Here is a 25,724-nt window from a genome sequence, read left to right as displayed (position 1 = left end):
TTTTGCAGGGATGTAATTTAGTTGCAAATTGACTGCAAGACGGGGGCAAAAATTGAAAGTTGAAATTAGAAATGGTCATAACAAATATAGCGGGCGGGGCGGAGGCTTTGGAAAAGGTCAGGTGATGAGACGGGTGCTTCTAGGCTGCACCCATCTGACCAATGAAGTGTCACAGGCCTGTCATGAAGCACACACACATGCATGGACACAGAAACACACACACACAAGCCCTGCAGGGGCCATCACAAGCAGTGGAAGACGAGATTACCTCACTATTCTGAGCTGCAGAGCAATTCTCGGATGTTCTTGGAAATTCACATTGTGCCCTTGTGTTTTTTTTGTATTCTCCGCTCTCCCTCTCTTTCTTCCTCCCTCCCTCTCTCTCTCTTGTCACTTTCCTTGACAGGCCAATATTTCAGGCTCCAGATATAGGGGATTACAAATAAAATAAGTGGAACGCCTACTTAATGCAACAGAATTAAAATGCATGAACGGGCCAGAGGAATTGATATGCGCCCAATACAAACACGAGCCACAGAATAATATGAAATACAAAATGTTTTTTTTCAAACCCCCCTCTCCATGTATCAGTGCTTTGATTTCCCTTTTTTTTCCATTTGTGCATCTAGCGTGAAGCGTTGATTCGCAAGAGTGAGGCTCACATATTGCCTTGAGTGACCAGACGAGGGAGGGGAGGCAAGAGGAGGGGGGTGATGGCTTAGGGAGAGAGGGAGGAAGAGTGCAAGGGAGAGGGGGGAGGGAAGGAAGGAGGGAGAGTCGCTGTGTCTTTGTGTTGTGCCGAGTGAGTAAATTGCAGTGGCAGAGTATAGCAGAGCCTGCATGCCTTGTATCTCAGGATGAGGCTAATGAAAGATTTATCAGTGGCTGCAGCATTTACTAAATTCAACCAGAGGCTGATCTCTCCACATTGAGCCCCGCTGTTAACGTCACACACGCTTACACGCACACACACAAACAGATACACACAAGCAGCGCCGCTACTGTACCACCAGGCGTGACCAAGCCCCGAAATGTAGCATCTTGTTCAGACAGAGAAGTTGTCGAGGCAGCTGGGGAAATGTATATGAACTAATGAAGTGTATAATATTACCATAACATTTAATGTATGTCTTGCTGTGATAATGAGCCTGCTCGAGTTTTTCTCCATTTCACATGTCCTCAGGGCGGAAACACGTCAGTGTATATGAATGTGAATTATGCAGTTGTATCCAAGCTTGTGTTGTCTTGGTGTCAAATCATTATTTTAATCATCACCTATGTCTCATTGAATATTAATGATGTAAATGTGTTTATCTTATTAACTATGTAATATGTTTGTTAATAGTCCTTTGACTTTGTGGACTAGAAGCCACAAAATGTCAGACCTCTCAATTTATTCGCTCAATTTTGTCAGTTTTATGCACTAGATATGTTCTAAAATAATATTTCTCATACAGTATGTATGTGTGATTTATGGGACGCTATATATCAAAGTGACATGGCTCTTATGTTTAATATGTCATTTTGCTCCAGAAGTCATTCCAAAAAGCTCAATTTAAAACATAAATCTACTGTTTAGCCATCAATCATTTTGTAATTTTGCAGCTTTGTGTTTTTTTTTTTTAAAAACTGTTGTTTTCATTTTCAATGTTTAACGTTCTGACTTTGTCTTTCCTTCTCTCCCTCCCTCCACCGTCTGCCAGGAATGAATGCCACATCCAAAGAGGTTACCGGACCGAATGCTATGGCGAAACATTCCCTCCTGCCAGATCGGCAAAACGAAAGCCCGCCCAAAAGGCCAAAGTCTGCTGAGGGGAAGACCTCTGCCAATGAGCAGGTAAAGATTTTTAATTTACTGGTGGAGTTTTTATTTTCGCTTTTCTAATGAAAATATATCTGAATGTTGTTGAGCTTGAGTGTGCATCTAATTAAAGTGGATATCTGGCAATTCAAAATAGATTGATTCATGTGTGTTACAAAAAGACAATAGTTAATGAAGCAGGTTCTCCTTCATAAGCACTAATGAAATCTAACCTTCACTGTCACTTTGGGACGAGCTAATGGGAAGATACTTATGAACTGTAAGTAGTAGAAATGCTAAGCTAAGCATTTAGCAATTGCTGGCGCCAGCTTTCTATCAAAGGGTTAAACGCTGCCCGCCATTCCCTCCCTGACAGAGCTTTTTAGCATCAAGCGCAGTATCCCAGTCTTTGTGCTCTTAAGTGGAATACCTGCACTAGCCTTAGGCCTCCCTCCCTGCTTCTTTCCCCCTTTTTGCATCTCTTTAAATTATATGTGTTTTTAAATTAGATTATGAAGTATTAGCTTGTCTGGTTCTGGGCCCTGCAAGGAGGGAGGACTTAGTCATTTCAGAAATGGATTCTATTAAGACAGGTGGTGGGGAGGCAGCTATGTTCAGAGTACTCCCTGTAATGAGGGCATGGCGCAGCTTGGTAGAGTACACACCTTTGTCATCTGTAATACTGATTAGAAATTCTAGCCAATCGTGTTTTCTGCTAATAAAATTGCATAAGTTGAGAGACTTAAGTGAATTACATGAAACATGGTTGATCTACATTTTCTGTGTTAAGGTGGGTATGGGGGTTGGTGGGATGCGGTAGGTGGGCAGTGCAGAACAGGAAAGGATGATTTTATAGATGATCAGATATTACCGCTAACAGTGCAGAAGACATCAGTTTTAAAATCTTTTTTTTGGGAGGTGATCTCTGGCTTCTTTAGTAAACATGCTATAGGTTCTATTTTGTAAAAAAAAGTATGGCACTTAAGAGGACACGTTATGCTAAAAGTTATTTCTGCTGTTGGACTTTATATGCTGTTATTTTTTTCCAGTCCAAATCAGATACTTATTTTTCCATCTTCTTTTTTTAAGGTTCAGCAGTGTCCATATTGCAACTACAGCAGTAAAGATGCCAACCGTATGCAGCTCCATGTGATGTCCCAGCATTCCATGCAGCCAGTGATTCGCTGCCCACTGTGCCAGGATGTCCTGAGCAACAAGATTCACCTGCAGCTGCATCTCACCCACCTCCACAGTGTGGCCCCTGACTGCGTGGAAAAGCTGATTATGAATGTAGGTTGAAGTAATGATTATGAAGATGTGTGTGTTTGTTTGCTTATGTGTGTCAGCAAAAATGTTTTTGCAAATTCCGGTAAAATGGAAAAGAGTATTGTGTCCCTTGAAATTATTGTTTTCTAGACATATAGAAAGTGTTGTATCATCATTAACAAATGCATATAATAATAAATGTTCTTTTGTGTTGATAGGTTGTTGGACCTGACACAGCAACACCAAATAATACAATGCATCCCCAAACTGGACAAGACAAAGTTCTGTCTTCAATGGATTCCTCTACCTCTCTTACTGATGGGCCAGGGAAGTCTCAAGGTGAGCAGAATTTAATATCTCATAGTCATTTATTGTTGACTTCATTATATAAATATGTACATGTTTAATAATTGGGTTCATTCCGTTTTTCGAAAAAGAAAATATCAGGAAAATATTATTGCAAAATAAATTATGTTGTGTATTATTGTACTTCAAATTGTATTTTCTACTTTTAGGAAACATCTCAAAGGATGAGCTGAACAACCAAGACAAAAATGAATTGGATCTTCAGGCTGAGGAACTTAAGCCCCCAAAGGAAGCCTCAGAGGCCCCAGGCTGGAAGAGAGCTAGCGGATTAGGACATGATAGCAAGTCCCCTGATACCCTACAGGACCATCTCAGTGAGCTCCAGAGGCTCCAGCAGCAACAACAGCAGCTCTCAGTATCTGATCGTCATGTCTACAAATATCGTTGCAACCACTGCAGCCTAGCCTTTAAGACAATGCAGAAGCTTCAGATACATTCCCAATACCATGCCATTAGAGCAGCCACTATGTGCAGCCTTTGTCAGCGCAGCTTCAGGACATTCCTGGCGCTCAAGAAGCATTTGGAGACCGGGCACCCTGAACTAAGTGAAGCTGAGGTACAGCAACTCATAGGAAATCTGCCACTGAACGGAGATATCACTGAGAGCGAAGCCAGGGCCTTGGAGGAAGCTCAGGCCTTTGAGCATGACTTAGACAAAGATGATGAAATGGATCAGGAAGAAAAGCCTAGTCCTACTGAAAGTGACAGTGGATCTCTGCTTGATGAGATGGGATCAGAACCAAAAAGGACCCTACCATTTAGGAAAGGGCCCAACTTTACGATGGAGAAATTCTTGGACCCTTCACGACCTTACAAGTGCACAGTATGTAAGGAGTCCTTCACCCAAAAGAACATCCTACTTGTCCACTATAATTCAGTGTCCCACCTGCATAAGTTGAAGAAGGTTCTTCAAGAGGCGTCAAGCCCAGTCCCACAAGAGACAAGCAACAGCATTGACAACAAACCATTCAAATGCAATACATGCAATGTTGCCTACAGCCAAAGCTCAACTCTTGAAATTCATATGAGGTCAGTGCTCCACCAGACCAAAGCCAGAACAGCCAAAACCGAAATGAGCAGCAGTAGCAGTATCACTGGCACCAGTGGCCCAGTGACTGCAAAAAGCCCATCCCCAAGCGTGCAAGCGAACAGCAGCCACGCAGACACTGCTAGAAGTGGAACACCGTCTGCTAACAAAGAAAACACTGTGGAACCCAAAGAAACTAACAGCAGCAACAACTCAAAGCAACTCACGACTACTGACCATCTTTCAGCACAGGCAGCCAGCCACCAGTCAGCGCAGTCTGCAGCCCAATTGCAAATGCAGCTTCAACATGAGCTCCAGCAACAGGCTGCCTTCTTCCAGCCTCAGTTCCTGAATCCAGCTTTCTTCCCCCATTTCCCAATGACCCCAGAAGCACTTCTGCAATTTCAACAGCCACAGTTCCTCTTTCCCTTCTACATCCCGGGAGCAGAGTTCAACCTAAGCCCAGAACTTGCAATGCACTCAGCAGCAGCTTTTGGAATGCCTGGTCTTACTGGATCATTCCTAGAAGACTTGAACAAGCAGATGCAGCAGCAACACCAGCTGCAGCATGCTCAGGCCCAGCAGCAGCAGGCTCAGCAGCAGCAGCAGCAGCAGCAGCAACAGCAGCAGCAGCAGCAGCAAGCCTCTCAGAACCAAATGCAAATGCAGCAACAGAAAATCCAGCAATTGCAGAACCACAAATCCAAAATGGAGTCCAGCTGTTTGTCCGAAATTCAGATGTCAAGAGATGCAGAGGACCAACTCGGAAAGAAAGAAAATCGAGCAAAGATGGAAAATGCAGGCGAGGCATTCGGTGATGGAGGAAAAGACGGCAAAGACCCTCGGAAATCCAAATTCTCTGAGCCATCGATTCCTCCTCCACGCATTGTGTCAGGAGCAAGGGGCAATGCAGCCAAAGCACTACTAGAGAACTTTGGATTTGAACTGGTCATCCAGTACAATGAAAACAGACAAAAAAACCAAAAGAAGAACAAAGAGGGAGTTGAACAAGTGCAAATGAACACGGATAAGCTTGAGTGTGGAATGTGCGGGAAACTCTTCTCCAATATGCTTATTCTCAAAAGCCATCAGGAACATGTGCACAGTCAATTCTTCCCATATGTGGAGCTAGAGAAGTTTGCCCAGCAGTACAGAGAGGCTTATGACAAACTCTATCCAATAAACCCTGCTTCACCTGAAACTCCACCACCAGCGCTACCACCCCCTCCTCCTCCCCCACCTACTACTCCAGCCCCGGTGACTGCTCCTCAACCTCCCTCTACATCAATGACCAAGCCCCAAACCCGAGTACCTTCACCAGTTTCTGCCCCCAATACAGCCCAAAACCAACCATCTCACCAGGCACCACCAGCCCAGCCACAGCCCCCTCCTCAACAACCTACTGCCCCTCCACCACCTTCTCAAATGCAGCTCCCTGTTCCCATGGATATGCCTCTATTTTCACCTATGATGATGCAGTCTATGCAGCACCCAGGCCTGTCACATCAGCTAGCCCTCCAGCTGCCTGGTATGGAGTCCCTTTCCTCTTTAGACCTTTCACAGCTCTGCCAGCAACAATTAGGTCTTGATCCAAACTTTCTCCGCCAGTCCCAGTTTAAAAGACCACGCACCCGTATCACAGATGACCAGCTGAAGATCCTCCGTGCCAACTTTGACATTAACAATTCTCCCAATGAAGATCAAATTCAGGAGATGTCAGAGAAGTCTGGCTTGCCACAAAAAGTCATAAAGCACTGGTTCCGTAACACTCTCTTCAAAGAGAGACAGCGGAGTAAGGACTCTCCCTACAATTTTAGTATTCCTCCAATTACTACATTGGAAGATATTCGAATTGAACCACCGCTCAGTGCGCATGAATACTACAGAACTGAATCCGCCTTCAACAAGAGGTCCTCTAGAACCAGATTCACTGATTTCCAGCTGAGGGTACTTCAAGATTTCTTTGACACTAATGCCTATCCAAAGGACGATGAGATTGAGCAACTTTCCACTGTGCTCAATCTACCATCGCGGGTCATTGTGGTGTGGTTCCAAAATGCCCGTCAGAAAGCCCGCAAGAGCTATGAAAATCAGGCAGATTCTAAAGATAATGAGAAAAAAGAGCTGACAAATGAGCGATACATCAGAACCACTAACATGCAGTACCAGTGTAAAAAATGCAACATTGTGTTCCCACGCATTTTTGACCTTATTACTCATCAGAAAAAGCTATGTTACAAGGATGAGGATGAGGAGGGGAATGAGGAGAGCACGTGTGAGGAATATTACAGTATTGACCCAGTTCCAGCTAGGACCCAAACACCTTTTGAGCCTCCCAAACAGTCTCACGGAACTGCCAGCAGTTCTGGTTCAAGCTCCCCTGTGATGGCCTCTCCTCATGCCAGTATGGGGAAAACTTCCCCAAAGCCAGAAATTGCCCCTGAAACTGAAACTAAACCAACTGAGACTGCCCCCTCCCCTGTGGTGAAGTCACTACCAGAACCCCGACCATCAAAGGCTAGCACACCTCAGCCACCTCCACAGAAAGCTCCCCAGCAACAAATGTCAAGACCCCATTCCCAGCCACAGGCAGCTGCTGTGCCCTCAAGTCCACTCTCACTGGCCCTTTCCTCTCTTACAAACAGCCTGCCCCACCAGATGCTTCAGTACCAGTGTGACCAGTGTAAGATTGCATTCCCCACTATGGAGCTCTGGCAGGAGCATCAGCACATGCATTTCTTGGCTGCCCAAAACCAATTCCTTCACTCTCAGTTTCTTGAAAGACCTATGGACATGCCCTATATGATATTTGACCCAAACAACCCTCTAATGGCTAGCCAGCTGTTATCCGGAGGCCTCCCTCAAATCCCATCTCAGGGAAGCTCTGGTTTGGGCTCTGCTGCAGGCTCTGGGTCAATGAAGAGAAAACTTGATGACAAGGACGAAAGTGCTATCGATAAAGATTGTGGAATGAGTAGTGAAGAACAACACAGAGATAAACGTTTGAGAACCACCATCACGCCTGAACAACTGGAGGTTCTCTATGAAAAATACCTACTTGACTCTAACCCAACAAGGAAGATGTTGGACCACATTGCACGTGAGGTTGGCTTGAAGAAGAGAGTAGTGCAAGTTTGGTTCCAGAACACCCGTGCAAGGGAGAGAAAAGGGCAGTTCAGGGCTATAGGTCCCTCCCAGTCCCACAAGAAATGTCCTTTTTGCAGAGCACTGTTCAAGGCCAAATCTGCTCTAGATAGCCACATACGATCTAGACACTGGCATGACGCTAAGCAAGCAGGCTTTAGCTTGCCAGCGAGCCCTATGATGAATCAAGACAATGAAAGAGGTGAAAGCCCAAATAAGTATAACTTCTTTGACTACCCACAGCTGCCTACCAAGACTGAGCCAAATGAGTATGAGCTGCCTGCTGCATCCTCAACTCCAGTCAAACCATCTGAGGCACAGTTAAAAAACTTCTTGAGCCCTTCATCCTTAAAAGCTGAAAACTGTGATGAAATTGAAGGGCCTAATAATAATTCAGCCGAAGCCTCATCTTATGATTTTAGTAGGATGGACTTTGACGAGACATCATCTATTAATACAGCCATTAGCGATGCTACAACTGGAGATGAGGGTAATAACAATGAGGTTGAGAGCCTCACAAACAATGGAGGAGACAAGCTGAGTGACAACAAGAGTGGCATTGCATCAAGTTCTGATGGCGGCAACGACAGATACCAATACAGCATGGTGAGCCCTGCCCTCAGCTTCCCCGGAAGGGACTGTGACTCTTACTACAGCTACAGAGACGATGAAATGGATGACTTCAATGACAGAAGTGAATCTTCAAGCCTTGCTGATCCCAGTTCTCCTAGTCCCTTTGGGACAAACAACCCCTTCAAGTCGGGGAAAGGCAGCAATTCTGGGGATAGGCCAGGCCACAAACGATTCAGGACGCAGATGAGTAACCTGCAACTGAAAGTCCTCAAAGCCTGTTTTAGTGACTACCGCACTCCAACAATGCAAGAGTGTGAGATGCTCGGCAATGAGATTGGACTCCCCAAGCGTGTGGTCCAGGTCTGGTTCCAGAATGCCCGTGCTAAAGAAAAGAAATTCAAGATTAACATTGGAAAGCCATTTATGATAAGTCAAGGCTCACCAGAAGGGCCCCGGCCTGAGTGTACTCTGTGTTGTATAAAGTACACAGCCCGGATGTCCGTGCGAGACCACATCTTTTCCAAACAGCATATCGCCAAAGTGCAAGAAATCCTGGTAAACCAGGTCGATAGAGAAAAGGACTACCTAGCACCAACCACTGTCCGTCAACTGATGGCCCAGCAAGAGCTCGACCGCATGATGAAAGTTGGTGAGGGACTCATCCTGCCTGGCCAGCAGCACAGGACTGCAGTGGACAACAATAATGCACTTCATGGCCTCAGCCTCCCCTCAGGCTACCCAGGGTTATCTGGCCTTCCGCCAGTGCTACTTCCCGGGGTCAATGGGCCATCATCACTTCCTGTTTTCCCACCCAACACACCCGGTGAGTTAGTATGACAGTGAAAAATAGACTAGAAGCTTTATGAACTGAACTTTATCATGCACTATATACTACTGTTTGTTCTGTATCACAGTGTTGTTTGTCAAAAAGTCTTATTTTTTAAAACTATTTTAAATTCAAAATGGTGGGAGTGCATGCATAATGTCATCATCAGAGTTGAACTGCTAATTGATATTTCAGAGATTTTTTTACAACAAATGTGTCTATATCATGGCTTTTGTTTGTGTTGTTTGTTGTTCCCTTATTATAGGTTTGGTATATTTATATTATAATATATTGGCAGATTGAAATAATCATAAAGCGCATGTGACAGTTTTGATCCATAACAAAATCTTATCAAGAGTGTTTAAGACTCAGCCAGTGACAAATTAAGCACCTATATCTTTTCATATAAACATTAAATTTCCATAGTGATTTGGGTTTGACTATCTAAATATTAAATATTTCCATATTTATATACCACTGTATTTCAGCTTTAGCGTCTCCCGGTGCTGGCATGCTTGGGTTCCCTACACCAGCCACCCCCTCTCCTGCCATGTCTCTCAGCACTACCCCAACCAAGACTCTTCTGCAGACTCCTCCTCCTCCTCCTCCACCTCCTCTTCCTCCTCCTGTTCCCTCCACACCTTTGGCAGCAGTAAATCATACAGAGCAGCAAGGTAAAGACACAGAGAGAGACAGCAGCAAGAAATCTGGAGACAGGCCAGCGCAGATGAAGGCGAAGGACAGAGAGAACGAGAGCGGCCTACGCCCTGCGACCCCCAGCATGGCCAAGAAAAGGGAGAAACATGGTCCAGCTCAAGGGAAAGCAGCAAGTGAGACTCAACTAGACGTCGCACAGCTTCAGGCACTTCAGAATGCTCTTGCCACAAGTGATCCCAGCTCTTTCTTGGGTAGCCAGTTCCTGCCCTACTTTCTACCTGGATTTCAGAACTGCTTTTCTCCCCAGCTTCCTACAGGGGTCCAAGCTGGTGGCTACTTCCCACCTATGTGCGGAATGGAGAACCTGTTTCCATATGGCCCAGGAGCAGTCCCACAAGCTGCCATGGCCGCTGGTCTCTCCACGACCGCTCTCCTGCAGCAGTACCAGCAGTATCAGCAGTCCCTCCAGGATTCCCTGCAGAAGCAACAGCAGCAGCAGCAGAAACAGATTGAGCAGCATCAGAAACAACAACTGAAGCTACAGAAACTACATTCTGTGAAGACACCCCAGAGCATACAGAGCACCACCAACTCCCTCAAACCAAAAGAAGCTATAAAGGCTAAGGATAACACCAATAAAGGCTCTTCAAAAGAAAGCACAAAAGAAGAACCGAAAACAGATACCAAAAGTACCATAGATTTTCCAGACGCTTTTATTGTACCGTCCGTCAAGCATGAGTTTATATGCAGGAAGTGCCAGATGATTTTTGCTGACGAAGATTCTGTGGTGCGTCATCAGAAGTCCTTCTGTTACTTAGGACATCCTGTTACTGACCCGCAAGAGACAGTGCTTCGAAAGGCAGTGAGCAACTACACTTGTGTTGCCTGCAATGTGGTTGTTAACGGGAATGAAGCACTTGGCCAACACCTTCAGTCGAGCTTGCACAAAGAGAAAACAATCAAACAAGCAATGAGAAATGCCAAAGAGCATACTAGATTATTACCTCACTCTGTCTGCTCCCCTACTCCTAACACCACATCTACCTCGCAGTCTGCAGCTTCTTCTAATAACACCTTTCCTCATCTCTCTCACTTGTCCATGAAGTCCTGGCCAAATGTCCTGTTCCAGGCCACCACAGCCCGGAAAGCTGCTTCCTCCTCCCCGTCTGCCTCTCCTCCTCCCCCCCTCTCCTCACCTTCAACGGTTACCTCAACTTCCTGCAGCACCTCAGGGGTTCCAACCTCACTACCCACCGAGAGTTGTTCAGATGAGTCTGACAATGAGCTAAGCCAGAAGCTGGAAGACTTAGATAACGCGTTGGAAGTCAAGGCTAAGTCGGCCTCTGGCCTAGACGCGAGCTTCAGTAGTATCAGAATGGATATGTTCAGTGTGTAGGAGTGGCAAAAGGATCCCTTGCTAAAAGAAAAAAAAAGAAAAAAAATAAGACTTTTTAAACTGCAGTTCCAAAGTTTCTCTTAACCCAAAAAATTACAGTACCAAATGATTGACTCAGGATTGTTTTTCCCATATTGATATGCTGGCAAGATATTGATTGATTTTTGTTATGGACAGAACTGTTGCAGATGCTTGACTGAGCTTATATTGTATACAAAAACATGGAGTAGGAAAAAATCCCACAGGCTCCCTTGGGGGGGCTTGTTTCAAGCCAAAAACTCTCACGATAGCAAATTGCACCTCAGCTGGATTGTTTTCCAAATGCTAGCATGTACTGTATGGGATGACGATCCAGAACCCTCAAAGAGAATCTCTCTTAGTTTAGATAGGTGTAATTCAGTAGCTTTAAATTCTCAGGTCAGAACATAACATTTCTCATTTGTTAAAGCAGCAACAAGCCTGGGTACACTTGGCTTATAACCAAAACATGTCAAGCTTTATCGGACGCATTTCCTTGATGTGTATAGAGTACCAAGAGACAATATTACTGTTACAGTGGACGATGTGCATATCCTTTTAGTTTTGCCCTATAAAGACAGTATGGTTTTGCCACTGAGGGAATTTAGAATGGTGAAGTAAATGTGTATGATGCCCCTGTGTTTGCCAGTTTGTATTACAACAAGCTGTATCTATTTCCCCCGCCCCCTTTTTTTCTTGTAGTATATACTAATCTGTGCCAACTCTTACCTTCTCACTTTGACCTCCGCTTACACCCTTTTCTGAAGAGGTAATAACTCTAGTTTTGATAGACTCTCTCGGATTATGTGAATATAACATTTTTCATTTGTGAATTGCTGTACTGTTACGGTACCTGCTTGTGTCTGGACTATAGTGCACTTATTTTTTTTTTTTTGTCTTTTTTTTTTTTTGAGTAGGCCATTTGTTAATTTAATAGGTTTTTGTTTGTTTGTATGTATGTTTGTGTTTAATTATTATTTGTGTTTATTGCAGCAGCATATTGGTCCATATTTGTTACAGGATTGATGCCTAACAATCTATAGACCTATTTAACAATTGGTGCATCCATGAAAGCAGTACTGTATACTTGAAACTGTTAAGGTACAAGTTGGTCACAATGTTAAAAAAATAGGTATAATTATTTACGTTTGCAATTATGCTGCTTTAAAAGGGGGACAACAGCATTTTTGTTGTATATTAAAAACATTTTTCATGTACTTGTAGGACTAAAAACAGTGTTACACCTAAACGCAGCCATTTACTGCATAGGTTGACGTCCTCCCATCAATTCTCCGGGCACTTCTGATGATCTACAGATAAAGTCGACATTTTAATTTTTAAATGATTTCAACATTGCAAAGTATTACCTTACAAAGTTTTGCTGCTACTGTGTAATGTTATTTTGCTTGCCATAAATTCTCTCAAGTTTCTACCAGACAAAATACTGATCCATTAATTGCTTTGCTTTGCTATTTTTTATTTGATATTATTTTGTTATTTTGCTGTGGAACTAAGAATGTGAAAGCTGTCAAAGGGTGTTCAATTTTTTACGAATCACTTTCTAGTTTGGTAATTGAAACCAATGTGATTCATTCCAAAGTAACAGAAGGCTATTTGTATGAAAGACGAAGACTTGTGAACAAAGAAAGCTAAGCTGTTGTACATATTCGTAGTTGGCTGTGCATGGTACAAATTTATTAATATGAAGAAATGCAAAAATGTATTGCTTTTGGTATTTCCTATTCTGAGATGAGCAAGTAGCATGTAATGCAACTGTTTGACAGGTTAAATCAAATCATGCTTAGTTATTGTTTCAAACAATGAAATCCAGTAACATTTCCTCTTCTGTTTTATTATTGTAAAGGTGTTTTTTTTTCTTCAAAGTTTTAAAGCAAAATGTCAGTTTTCATTTTCTGCGTGAGCTTTTTAATTGTCATTATTTGGATTTTTAGTATTTTAACATTTACTTTAATCCTGAAGACACTTTTCGATTGTGTTTCATAAGAGACATCCTGGCCTCCCAAGGTGCAATTCTGCCATTGTACAAACATGAGCGACTGTCCTGATTCCAAAGGCTTCACAACTCTGGCTTTTTGCCTCTCCCCACTCTGTGGCTCAGCATTATAAGACTGAACTGTCAGCTAGCATCATGTGCTAAGATGTTAGCATCAGACAGGACGCTTTCCACACCAAGGACTGGTAAAAGCTAACAAACCAACAAAGAGGATGGTCCAACAATATAACTGTACATAGATATTGCAACTGCACAGCAGCCAAAAAGAAAAAAAAAAGAACTTTTTAAAAAAAATGGATGGATTGTGTCATGTTTATGAGGACAGCCTTCAAAAGGCTGAAATTGGAATTGTTCTTCTGGATGTCAAAGGGATTTTCATGGCGCAATCATATCCTACACAATATGTACTCTTCAACATCTGGGTTACATAGGAAATGCACCCTGAGGTTTTAATAAGAAGAAGCCCCTATGGCTAAAACTTTAAATAAACTAAACCAAAAATGTTATTGATGTTTTATATATAGAGAGTAGTCGCATTAGTTTTTGTTACTGTACTGTTTGAGGTCTCAACTGTACCGTATCACGGTAATAACATGGTTTTGAAACCTTTTTTTTATTTTGTCACAGACCTGTTGTCATAGTTGAAATGACGTTTATTGTAGATGGTATTTGAACAACTTCTGGAAATAGTTCATCAAGTATGTTTGTTGCTCATTGTTGTGATACATTAAAAACTGTATCTGCAAACCAATCTTGTCTAATCACATGTTCTTTATTCCATTGTCACCATTCAATGTTCTCATCCTATCATGAAGTTGTATTGGCTTGTTTTTAATGTATCTGATTAGTTTGTAATCAGAATATATAATACATCCAAGTTTATTTCCCACAATACAACTGTCTTTTTTTCAATTCTGGGTTAGATCTTGTCAATTGCATCATACAAAAATGTTCAAGTTGACTGCTAACAAAGTATGTATTGTGTCAACATCCCTCCAATGATTGTTACTCCAGTCCCTGACAGACTGAATTTCCAAATCATATAATGGGTATTTCCCGTCATTATGCTATTTGTGGTAATCTGACTCTAAGCAGATGCTGGGGATTATGTTTGGAAGTGTGTGCTAATCTGGATCTGATCAGGTGCAGCTCTAGACTCCTCCCATAAAAAGAAAAAAATGCCCACAATGATAAATCACAAACACGGATAAACATACATTTGGGTTATTTGTTATTACCTAAGAATGGTGATCCTGTATGTAAGGACACGGAAAGGGGGAATCACACAACATTTAGTCTCAATTTCAAGTTAGATATTTAGTTAGATAGGTAGATACGTATATAGATAGATAGATACGTTGGTAGGTAGGAGGCAGAGAGACATAGATAGATGAAATGATTGTGAAATTGGGTTTTGTGCTGCCGACTACTGCTTTTAAAATTGTATTATTAAGCGAAATCTGTGTCAGTGTCAGACAGGAGGGGGACATTTTAGATCTGAGGTCAACAGATGCTGTCACATTAAAAATTGCACCTCAGGAAAACCTCAACACAATACATCACACCCTGCCAGCGGGACGTGTCCGCCACTAGTGTCAGGGTCACGGAGAAAGCCGACATTCACAAGTCGTTAAATCCACCTAATGAAATTTCACAAGGGCAGCAAAAATGAAGGGGAAGATGAGGATCTTTTCACTCTGGCAGAATCGCTTGTAGCCTTTATTGTTTCGCTTAACACACTTCAGTGTGCAGTGAAACGGCCGCGACATGTAAAAACCACAAAAACAGCTTTTTCTCCCCCCTCCTGACTTCACCCCTCGTCCTTGACGAATGTGCTCGGTGCACAGGGTGCAACTGTTCTGCTGAATGGCCCTTTCCTGTTGCTCACCCTTAAAGCGAAAACAGTTGCCGAGGTAGCGTAGTGCTCCCCCCGCCATATTATGGGATTGAATTTCGTTTGACCTTTGAGGAGAACAATGGCTGAAGGCCTTTCATTTTTCTGGCCTTTTCAGAAGAAGGATCTCTTTACACCGTGTTTTCACTGGGGTTTGCTAGTAATTCACAAGCAAGATGACAGGGTGATCTATGCACAGTGTATGTGTGTGTGTACACAAGGGTATACACCAATGTTTTCTTTTCACGTAGACTGAAATAGTTGTGAGCATATTTTGGGTGCCATTCACCTCTTACAAAGGCCCTCTGAAGAGAATAGTTTGGACACAGCTTTGCTAAAGACACCTCAGCAGTGAGCGGTCTTGCCCTGTATACACGATAAAAGGTTTACTGTAAATTCTAAATGGCGTTTTCTGCAACCCATACATCACTCATGACCATTAGGTTCCACCCTCTGCACAGAGCACCCTTCCAGCCACAGCTTTCCAGATGATACAGTGCAGAAGCTGCAGTTCAGGCAGATCTGCCTTTGAATAGCCTGCAGCCAATGGATTTTCTCTGGATAATACAATGTTTGGGACAGAGAGGCAGGGATTAGTTCAGACGGATACATCCACCACCCCCCACATGCCCAATCTAATTAGACTGGAATCAGTTTAAGATGAAAGCAAGCCCTAGCATCACCGCACTAAATACTGGAATTAGTATTCCCCGCATGGGAATTTAATGACGGAGACTGAAAATCCAATCACATTCGCTCCCAGTTTAGCCCCTCATGCATTGGGCCTGGACAATGACGAAACGAAAGAACAACAACAATGATTTGTCTGTCAATAGATATTGACCAACATCACATCTGAGGCCACTTGCGTATTGGCGTTACGATGTTGTCATCGTTTAACGAGGATAAACGGCTTATAATCAGATATTTACACAGTCTGTTTCTGATGGAAACCTTTGACACTTTCTGACTCCTTTATGGGTCCATCATAAATGAACAGGAAGTCAGACAGATCATATTTTTGATAAACAAGCCCTTGGTCTTGTGTTTCTGTTTGTTTGCAGTATGCTAATGTATAAGGTAATCTATGGCTTTTAAATCTATATTGCATGTGCATAAATACACACACGTTTTTGGCCCAACAAAAAAAGTGTTCCTGTTTTAGGACTTCGCTTGTCCTCGCTCATTTGTTCTTCTTACTTAGAAGGCTGCATTTGCACATTAAATCCTTTAACAGCCGTTTTTAAAGTTAGTTATTCATCAGCTGCTTACATCAAAGTCCTGATTACTGCATAGGAATTGAAACTGTCAAATTATTGTTATCAGGCCGACAGCATCAGATCCTTTTTAGTTTCTATTATCTCACACACTTTGAGCCTACATTCGCTGATAAATCAGAACATATTTTGCAGCACATATTTATATGAAGCATTCTCAGTCTCCTGACTTTATCTTGCCCTTATTATTATTATTTCTATGCCGTCAAGGGAACTCTATTTTAAAACCACTAAACTGCAAGCCATATTTCAGCTTCAGGGTTAGTGATTAACGGCACAGACCGGAAATAACTCCGGCACCTGTGTTCCATCCACCACACGATATCTCCTACACCTGCGATTCATCCACCAAAGCTTTACACCTGAGATATCAGGAAACCATTGTCCCCCGTGCACAAATACTCGACATGAAATCTTATTATGTATTGCTTCCTGTATTTGGGGGTATGCACCAAAGCAGAACCTGTTGTTTTTCTGCAAACAGGTGTAATGCAACTTCCAACAGCTGAATCTGTACAACTTTTTCACCCCCATGAGTAAAGCATGTTTTTTTTAGTAAATGAAGTGGTACATATTGTTTGTGCAGTTTGTAGCATCGCATCAGTAAAGGGTGAGAAGATACAGCAACAAGAGGCACAATGCTGATGCATTCTTTAAGATGTGAAGTAAACATTAAGAGCGCTTTCTCTGGATTTGCCCAGGCGTCCACAAAGGCCGCACACAATGTAACATGAAAAAAGCAATCTCGTCTTTTTTATATATATCTTTCTTCTGGCCTGCTTTGAGTGTTTGGCTTTGCAATACCTGCACGAGGTACACAAGGAAAGAAGGCAAATGGACTAAGCAGCATAACACCTGCCTTATCATTGCATTGTGGATGAAGGAGACAATCACTGCTGGCATTTCCTACAAGACACAGCCAACTAACAGGTATGTGAAAGCTAAAGAGAAAGAGGAGGAGGTGTGAAGGAGGAAGAGACACAGACAGACAGGCCAACAAGCTGACAGAGAGTGTCAGGGACAAGGAAAGAAAGAAGGTAATATAGACAGCAAAATAAGCGTGTGATAGAAGTGAGAGCAGGAGAGAAAGAAAAGGAGGGGCGACCTGAGAGAAATCAAACATGGGCTCTGTGCAGTAGAGGTACGTCGGCAAACGAGCATGTTATGGCAGCCCGCTGGGACTTCCCCGGCAGATCGTTTGTGCTGTTTCCCAATCTGTTCTGAGGAGCACACAGCCCCACATGGGGACGTGTGAAGGCGTCAAGATGGGATTGCTTAAGACAGATGAAACAAGGTGTTTTTTGATGCCATCTCGAGCGGACAAAAGCCTGATTTCCTGTTTTGCCTGTGACACAAAGGGTGCTGTGTAGTTTGCAGAACAGTTCAAGGCTTTTTGTTGTCAGAGCTGTAAATAACTAAATACACGAGAGGTGAAGTTACGCAGGTTCCCGATCCGTATGCCAGACACCTTTTTTGTCATTTATGTTTGAACACCTGTAACAAACAAACAGTATTACAGTGCTCTCATCAGTTACATATTCTCCTTCAGTGTGGAAACTATGTCTTAATCCTGGCACACACACGCTTAACTCTGGACAGCTTTCCTTACATTCACTGGACCTCTGAAACAATCCCATAGTAACAGAGATCAAAGTGTCAGGCTTGGTAATATTGCTTTACATTTTAAAGGGCGCTGAGCAGCCAGGCTAAGGTTTTTACAAGGCGCGCCGAGTCGTTGGGGAAATAAGGGAGCAATGGAGGAGGGAATGAAGGAATTTTAGGGGGTGATGGGATATGTCTCAGTCTTTGTTCACGTACCCACACATACACTCAAACTGAAATCATACCATGTGCAGCGGAAGAGCAGGCGGTGAGGAAATAGAAGCTATATATAAAGTGACACACAGCATTCCCCAGGTCATTCACAGGCCCTGCACCAACATCGCAACGCTCCACAGCCCGTCGTTTATCACACACACAGAGTCTCGCAAAGAAAATGATAAAGCAGCCAAATAAGCCTTGTAATTTATAGAATCACTGATGAAGGGATGAGGAGATGCATTGACGTGAAATTGGCTCAGATGCAGGATACTCTTACGGCCCTCTTTGTGTATCTACTCAGCTTTCTGGCAGGAACATTTGTAACAAAAAGCTTTTTTAATGTTTAAATGAACATTTTAATGAGGCCCTGTATTGCTTTTCCTTTCGAGTCTTTAAGAGCCCTCTAAATCATTAAAACTTCCTCTGTCTTTCATTTCAAGGTCATTTGAAGAAATAAGGCAGCCTTAAGTGGCCCTCGGACCAAAAGTGGCCTATATGCCAAAGACCGCAAATGAATGTAGCCTAATGCTTTTTAATTTGCATTCATCTTAAAAACACAGAAGAGCCTTCTCTAAGTTATAATAGGCTGACATGGTAGTTGGAGGCCCTCTAGTCATTAGTAGCAATGCAGCTCTTTAAATGAAGGCTACCAAAGATACATTAGCCCGCTGTCCATTGCCTGTTTGTCTGCACATACTATCCCTGTCTTGCCATGTGTGCCCACATACGTTAACATACATGCATGGATTCAACTCCCTCAGCCTGCCCATGAGCATGAACACATGCAACACGCTATTCAGCAAACACATGCATGACAACAAGAGACGGCAGATACGGGGATGTTAGGAGGAGACGACATGCATTGTTTGTTTAATCACGTGTTATGAGATGACTCTGTAATTATGTTGTCATCTGCCCGCTTCAACATGGCAAAACTGGGCCGCCACCGCATGCTCATAATTCCACACTTCAAGCTTTAACGGTCAAAAGCGAGAAAACATCTTTTTTTCCCTTCAAGTCTTTTATCTTTATTCCTCTTTTTTGTATTACAAACAACACTGTGTAGAGGCTTTGTGTAGAAGCAGTCACATAAAATGTGTGTCAAAGCCAAGTGCATGGGCAACAGCTGATTGTATTGAAGTGATGAGACAGCAAATAACAGTGTGTCCTATTAAATACAGCAAGATGGTTCTTTCTTATTTTCTCTTATTCGCCCCATCCTTCCATTTCAATTTTGCCCCGTGTTTCCTTCTCTTCTCTGTTCAATTTCCTCGCCATTCGTTTGACTATTTCTTTATCTGCCGCTCTTCTGTGTATGTGTGTGTCCTTCTCTCTTTTCTCTCTCTCTCTCTCTCTGCGTGGATAGGTGGTGTGTGTGTCTGTGAAAAAAACACTGAACATCTCCAGTGAAATTGGTTTTCTGTGGAGAAACTGATGGATCACTCTGTGTTCCTGACAGGAGTAGGGGATTGTTTATGCCGTGCGGACAACTACATGTATACACACATGCATACACACATGTGCGGGGGTGATAAGACAAGGCAGGGGGGGGGGGTTGTTATGCTGAAGCAGAATTAATTTTTATGAGCCGTAGATTGCTGTTTATGGGGAAATACACTTTTAAGCTGCAAGAGATGTAATCTAGATTGTAGCATTCCCAACAATGAATTATGGTTTTGGAGGCAACAGCTGCAACAGCATTCCTCTCACCCTGCATTTCTCTCACACACACACACACACCACACACACACACACACACACACACACACAACACACACACAACACACACACACACACACACACACACACACACACACACACACACACCACACACAACACACACACACACCATCACACACACACACACACACACACACAACCACACACACACACTAACTCACATAAGCTCTCACACACAAAAACAAACATTCAAACACGCAGATTAGTGGAAAAATGTTACTGCTTTTAAAAACAAATGACTTAATATGCCCAGCAACTCGTGCACATCCATAAACACAAACATACACATACACACACAGAGATCAGAGAAAATCAACCCGAGAAATTATTCAAATGTGCAGTCTGTGTTTATTATCATATTTTCTTAACACACACACACACCACACACACACACACACACACACACACACACACACACACACACACACACACACACACACACACACACACACACACACACACACACACACACACACACACACACAGCTAAAATCTTGTAAACTTGTCTTAAAATGATTGATTTCTTATAAATGTCACTGGTGATATACATAGACACAATACACACAAATTAATTACAAAGTACAATTAACTGTTCAATCCAATGTGGGTACATTTGAAGAAAAGCAGTTTGTCATTTATATTTAATTTTTCTGAAACTAAATATTGTGGTTCTGAGCAACTGCTGAAAATACCCATGACTTTTTAGGTGTGAGAAAACTCTCAATAATGAATGAATGAACGCATTCATTTGTTTTATATTTTTAACATTTACATTTGAATTGAATAAATGACTTCAATGACGCAAATTAGTCATGCTGAACACATAACTTCCTGCGTAGTCAACTTGTATTAATGTATGTCGGAAATAATGTTTTTAACTCAGAGATTAAATTCATTCCCCCTTTCTTTTCTTTTTTTTTGTTACCAGTTTTTTTATCAGCGCTCATGCAATAACTCGAGTGGAGATTGAGCAAATGTATTCCACCCATATGTATGAATGAATGAATGAATATGATTACCAAGTCTTGGACTCTCTCAAGGACAAAGTCCTGTGTTTCCCCCGCACGTGCTGTTGACAGCCTTGTGTGTGTGTTTGTGTTTGTGTGTGTGTATCTTAGTGTTTACTGTGATGCATTTTTTAAACCAATGTTCATCTTTGTCCAGTTGCGGTATGCATGTAGCTTTAGAATTGCTTTAGAATTGTGATTGTTTCTTTTCTCTCTTGTCCTTGCCTGTGTGTAGGTGGGGCCTTCATTTGCAATTAAGGCCCATGTTGTGTGGTTTAGTAACGTGACTATCTACTTCCTCCCACAGTAAACACACACAAATCCCCATCTTCCCCTGGTTTCTCCCTCTCCTCGGTGACTGTCACATTCAAATGCAGCCGTTTGCAGGTGACGTACCCAGGAAGTGCTGTCCTGTAATTGTGTCGCTCTGTCTTCCTGTGGTGAGGTAGCCTGTGGCTTGCCGCCTGCCTGCCTGCGACACACCAGAATCACCAACTGGGGGGGGAGAGGTGAAGGGATGAGAGGAGGGGTACCATTAAAATGCAAAATCACCACTGCGGTGCAGTGCGGCGCCCCGCTCCCTCACTCTTTCTCTGAGGCAGCCATCTTATGATGGAACGAGTCTGTGTTTGATGGTGTGTGAATGTGTGTCCGTTTGAGTCTGTGTGTGCGTGCGTGCATCCATGTGTCTGTGTGTTTGATAGAGTGTAGAGTCGAGCTGCGGCGAGGAATAGTGAGATGGCGTGGGGTTGGCAGGCGGTGTGAGTGTGTGTGTGTGTGTGTGTGTGTGTGTGTGTGTGTGTGTGTGTGTGTGTGTGTGTGTGTGTGTGTGTGTACGTGTGTGTGTGTGTGTGTGTGTGTGTTGTGTGTGTGTGTGTGGTGTGTGTGTGTGTGTGTGTGTGTGTGTGTGTGTGTGTGTGTGTGTGTGTGTGTGGTGTGTGTGTGTGTGTGTGTGTGTGGTGTGTGTGTGTGTGTGTGAGACTGTGTGTGTGAGGCAGGGGTGATAAATCAGAGCTAGGTAAAGGCTTTTTAATGCAGCGGACCCCTCTCCCAGCCTCCATCTTCTGTCAGGGCTCAGTAAAAGATGAGAGCCCCCTGTGGAACAGCACTAGCCTGCAGGACTACGCCGCAGGTCACACACACACACACACTCATAAACGCGCACACACAGGGGCCTGACGCAGAGCCACCGTCTAGGCCTTGTGAATGAGTGAATACATGAATAACTGAATCTATTGAATGCATGAATATATAAATAAAACTTCCACAGGAGCCACGCTTATTGATGAACACCACACAAATAAATGTGTTTTTCAAATGATTCCCAAATGAATTCCTAAATGATTTATGGTCGCTTATATTGCATTTATATCAGAGAAAATATTTTCGTAGAAAACAGAATGGATATTTGGTTCATTTCTGTCCGTGCTCCTAAGGTCAAACATAGTTTCTGTCGATGATGTGCCTTGAGTCTTGAAGCGGCCCCAAGTTTCAGGGGGCCGGATATGAAAAAATATGTGGAATTTGCCAACATCTGACAATACTTAGTCGGCAATATATCTCCTGTCTGATAGAAAAATGTGTTCTGAATTGCAGATATGCTCTCCTTTCTGGCATACCTTTTTAATTTGACTTTGAGGGAAAACACGCCGGGCTCCCAGATAGACAAGCAGAGATATGAGTGCTGAATGTTGTGTCGGCCTTTGTGGATGGGGCAGAGAGGATTCCAGCAGCTTGGCGTAGAAGACAAGCACAAACACTTGAGAACATAATACTTGAGAGCGAGCCCAGAGTGTCAGTTAAGGGCCCTACAGAGAAAAGTATGGCATGTTTGTGAAGAGGATGAAAACAGAGACTATGAAAATGCCAGAGAGCTGATTCTTGGGTAGAATTTCAGAAAGTGTGGGGCCTCAATTTATGTGGTTTTTTATAAATATATATAAATGTCTAGCTTTAAAGAAATCTGGCATTACTTTCCAGAGGAGAGCATTGCACTTTTGCCAAACCAAGAAAATCTTGAGGAACTGATGCAAATTAGTTTATTTCAAGGATTTAGCTGAAATAATGTAAGGGAAAAAAAGACACCAGCAGGCACAGGCTGTATTTTGTACACTATGCCACACCATACTTGACATTTCTCTAACAGGGTCAGTCATAGTATGCATATATATTAATTTGGCAGGTGCTACAGGAATATCAATTAATCATTTAGGTGACATGGTCCCAGTTGGAACAGTCTTCCAACCCTGGCTTCATGCTCTACACGTTAAGCTAATGCAACACACATGAGATTCGGCCAGAACGCCTCTGAAATTCTTACTTCACTTATTTTAAATAAATCTGATAATAATTTAAAGTGCTATGAGAGAAAATAGATCCTACAGAACGTATAGTGGTGCAGTCTGTGGCGTAATGTTGCCGGCCAACCCGGAAGTCAGCATTGCGATGGGGTTCTTTCCCCTGGATGGTGGTTATTGCAGAAAATTAGATCTTGGGCAAACACAGGTTTATGATACTTACACGTTTTGTTCAGCAGGTGACACATGAAGCATACATGCAATTGGCAGAAGTAAATAGCTAAGCTAAATGCGGCTAATGTTTGGCATTCTTATTTAGTCACGAAACAAGCTTCGGAAAATCACTAGTGGGGTTTTACATATTGATTATCATAACCAACATCTTGTAAACCAATGACCTTATTTCAGGCATCTAACTTTGTCTGTTTGGAAAGCGCCAACTCTACAGTGGAGGTTTAGACCTCATGCAGTACAACACAACAACATTATAATTAAAGTTTTTTTCTTCGGGGTAGGCTACGGCTCGTTGTTCACTCACGTGCATATCAGCTCTGACAACGTGAACAACTGTGTGTGTGTTTAGAGACTGCAGCTCAGTGTGTACTGCGAGATGAGAAGGTTAACGCGCATGTTTATTATTCTTTCTTGTGCATGTGTGTCTCCGTGCATTTGTTGGACTGAGCAGGTTAATGCCGGTTGACACATGCGGTTCACTGATCTCCTAGAGGAGTCGAGACTCGCAGAAAAACCTTCACGCACAGGTATCCATGGCAACCACAAAAATTATATTTCTTCTTTCCCCGGAAAGCCGGAGATTCCAAGATGCTGAAATGCACAAATACATTGTCATTACCCAGCAGCCTCATACTTAATAGGGTTAGGCTTTTACTGCCTGCTGTTCTCATTGTTCGGTGTGTTGCCGACACATGTTATTTAGAATTCCTCGTGTTACCTTTACCTCCATATTATTCTTACATGCAGGGTTGAGGCTTCTCTCTATGCCCACGCGGGGATGCTTTATTGAAATGTATTTCCATCCATGGCCATTATTGTGCTTCTGTTTTACATCCTAACATACTTTTATTCGTGACTTGGCTGTAAGATTTGAAATATTAGGTTTTCTCGATGAATTTGAATCGGATTGTTAGGACATTATCAGATATTCATGTCACTTTAGCTTGTGCTCTTATTTTGTTCCTTGTGAAGATGTAGGGCCTTGTGGTGTCATTGATTGACAGATGGGGAATAAAGCTACTCTTCCTCTGCTCTCGCTGACAACTTCTGGTTGATTGCACGATGATCATCATCATCTTTATTTAAAGAGACTCTTGGTCCATTATTACAAAACATACAACACTCAAATATAAATTAAAAAAAGGCAGTTATACCAATGTTTCCACAGAGGTGACTGGTATCGTACAGCACTGAAACACGGATTTGAAAGCAGCATAATGACAGAGTTATGAGAAACATTCAATCGATCAGATTTCTCAAAAGAGCATGGAACGTGTTGACAGAGGCATTCCCCCTCAATAACAATATATATGTATGTAAATTTGTTTAAAGCCTGAGCCTTTACAATGTAAAACTGGACATACGTGCACCAGATTGTAGCTATGAAAAGAAATGGAAGAATATTGCAAACTGCATGTGGCTTCCCATCTAACCCTTGCATAATAAAACACTGTTATGTATGCACCTAATACTGATTTTGAAAACAGTTATTGAAAAATATTTTTAAATGCATTTCTCAGAATGTAGACCGCACATCAAACATCTTTCTGTTCCATCCTCATATTACTGCATAAGACGAGATGTACTAAAAGGTGTACCGGTGCACACGCATGCCTCCTTTTTTCATCTCTTTGAGGAGAAATAGGACTAAGCTCATTGTGTCCTGCACCACATTCCTGAACAAGCAGGGGTTCAATCACATTTGCAGAAGTTATCAAAACTTTCAAAGAGCTCAGCTGGCGCCTTAAGCCACAGGAAATTCACTGGGACATCTGGAGGGATGTGTGCAGATTATTGCTCATTTAGTCTGTTCTAGACATCAGTAGGGAGAGGACTGAGATGGCTAAACACACATACAGACGAGAGGATGCACACACACACACACACACACACACACACACACACACACACACACACACACACACACACACACACACACACACACACACACACACACACACACACACACACACACACACACACACACACACACACACACACACACACACACACACACACACACACACACACACACACACACACACACACACACAGGCTAGGCTTTGGCAGATCTAACCCCAGGCACACCACAACACACCTGTGTATAATCCCCCATGATGCCCTCTGGTCGTTTGTCCAATCCCCTCGCTTTGCTCCTGTCCTAAGCTCCTCCAATCAGAGGACAGGTCGGGTAAAGTTTGCTTCCATCTCTTTATCCCTGTGTTAGTGTAAGAGGATGTGAAATGTAAACACTCCGCTGGTTTGTGTTTGGTCTTATTTGTATTTGATGAGAGATATTTGTTTTAAATAACCTCACTTGTTCGGTTGTTTTGGAAGCGTTGCCAGTTGTATGATAACAATACATT

General features: G+C 42.8%; 1 protein-coding gene across 1 annotated transcript in view; it reads left to right on the top strand.

Annotated features, from left to right (window-relative positions):
* The window catches only part of zfhx4 (zinc finger homeobox 4), a 77,983-nt gene extending 64,144 nt beyond the window's left edge, over positions 1-13,839 (top strand). The window contains exons 8-12 of the mRNA XM_034108514.2: positions 1,704-1,837; positions 2,891-3,091; positions 3,286-3,406; positions 3,583-9,000; positions 9,492-13,839. Coding sequence (XP_033964405.1) covers positions 1,704-1,837; positions 2,891-3,091; positions 3,286-3,406; positions 3,583-9,000; positions 9,492-11,056 — 7,439 coding nt within the window. The 3' untranslated portion in view covers positions 11,057-13,839. The remainder of the gene's footprint in view (positions 1-1,703; positions 1,838-2,890; positions 3,092-3,285; positions 3,407-3,582; positions 9,001-9,491) is intronic.
* The last annotated feature ends 11,885 nt before the right edge of the window (positions 13,840-25,724 follow it).

Source organism: Pseudochaenichthys georgianus, chromosome 20, assembly GCF_902827115.2.
Source record: "Pseudochaenichthys georgianus chromosome 20, fPseGeo1.2, whole genome shotgun sequence".
Classification (NCBI taxonomy): domain Eukaryota; kingdom Metazoa; phylum Chordata; class Actinopteri; order Perciformes; family Channichthyidae; genus Pseudochaenichthys; species Pseudochaenichthys georgianus.
This window is presented reverse-complemented; position numbering and strand designations above follow the sequence as displayed.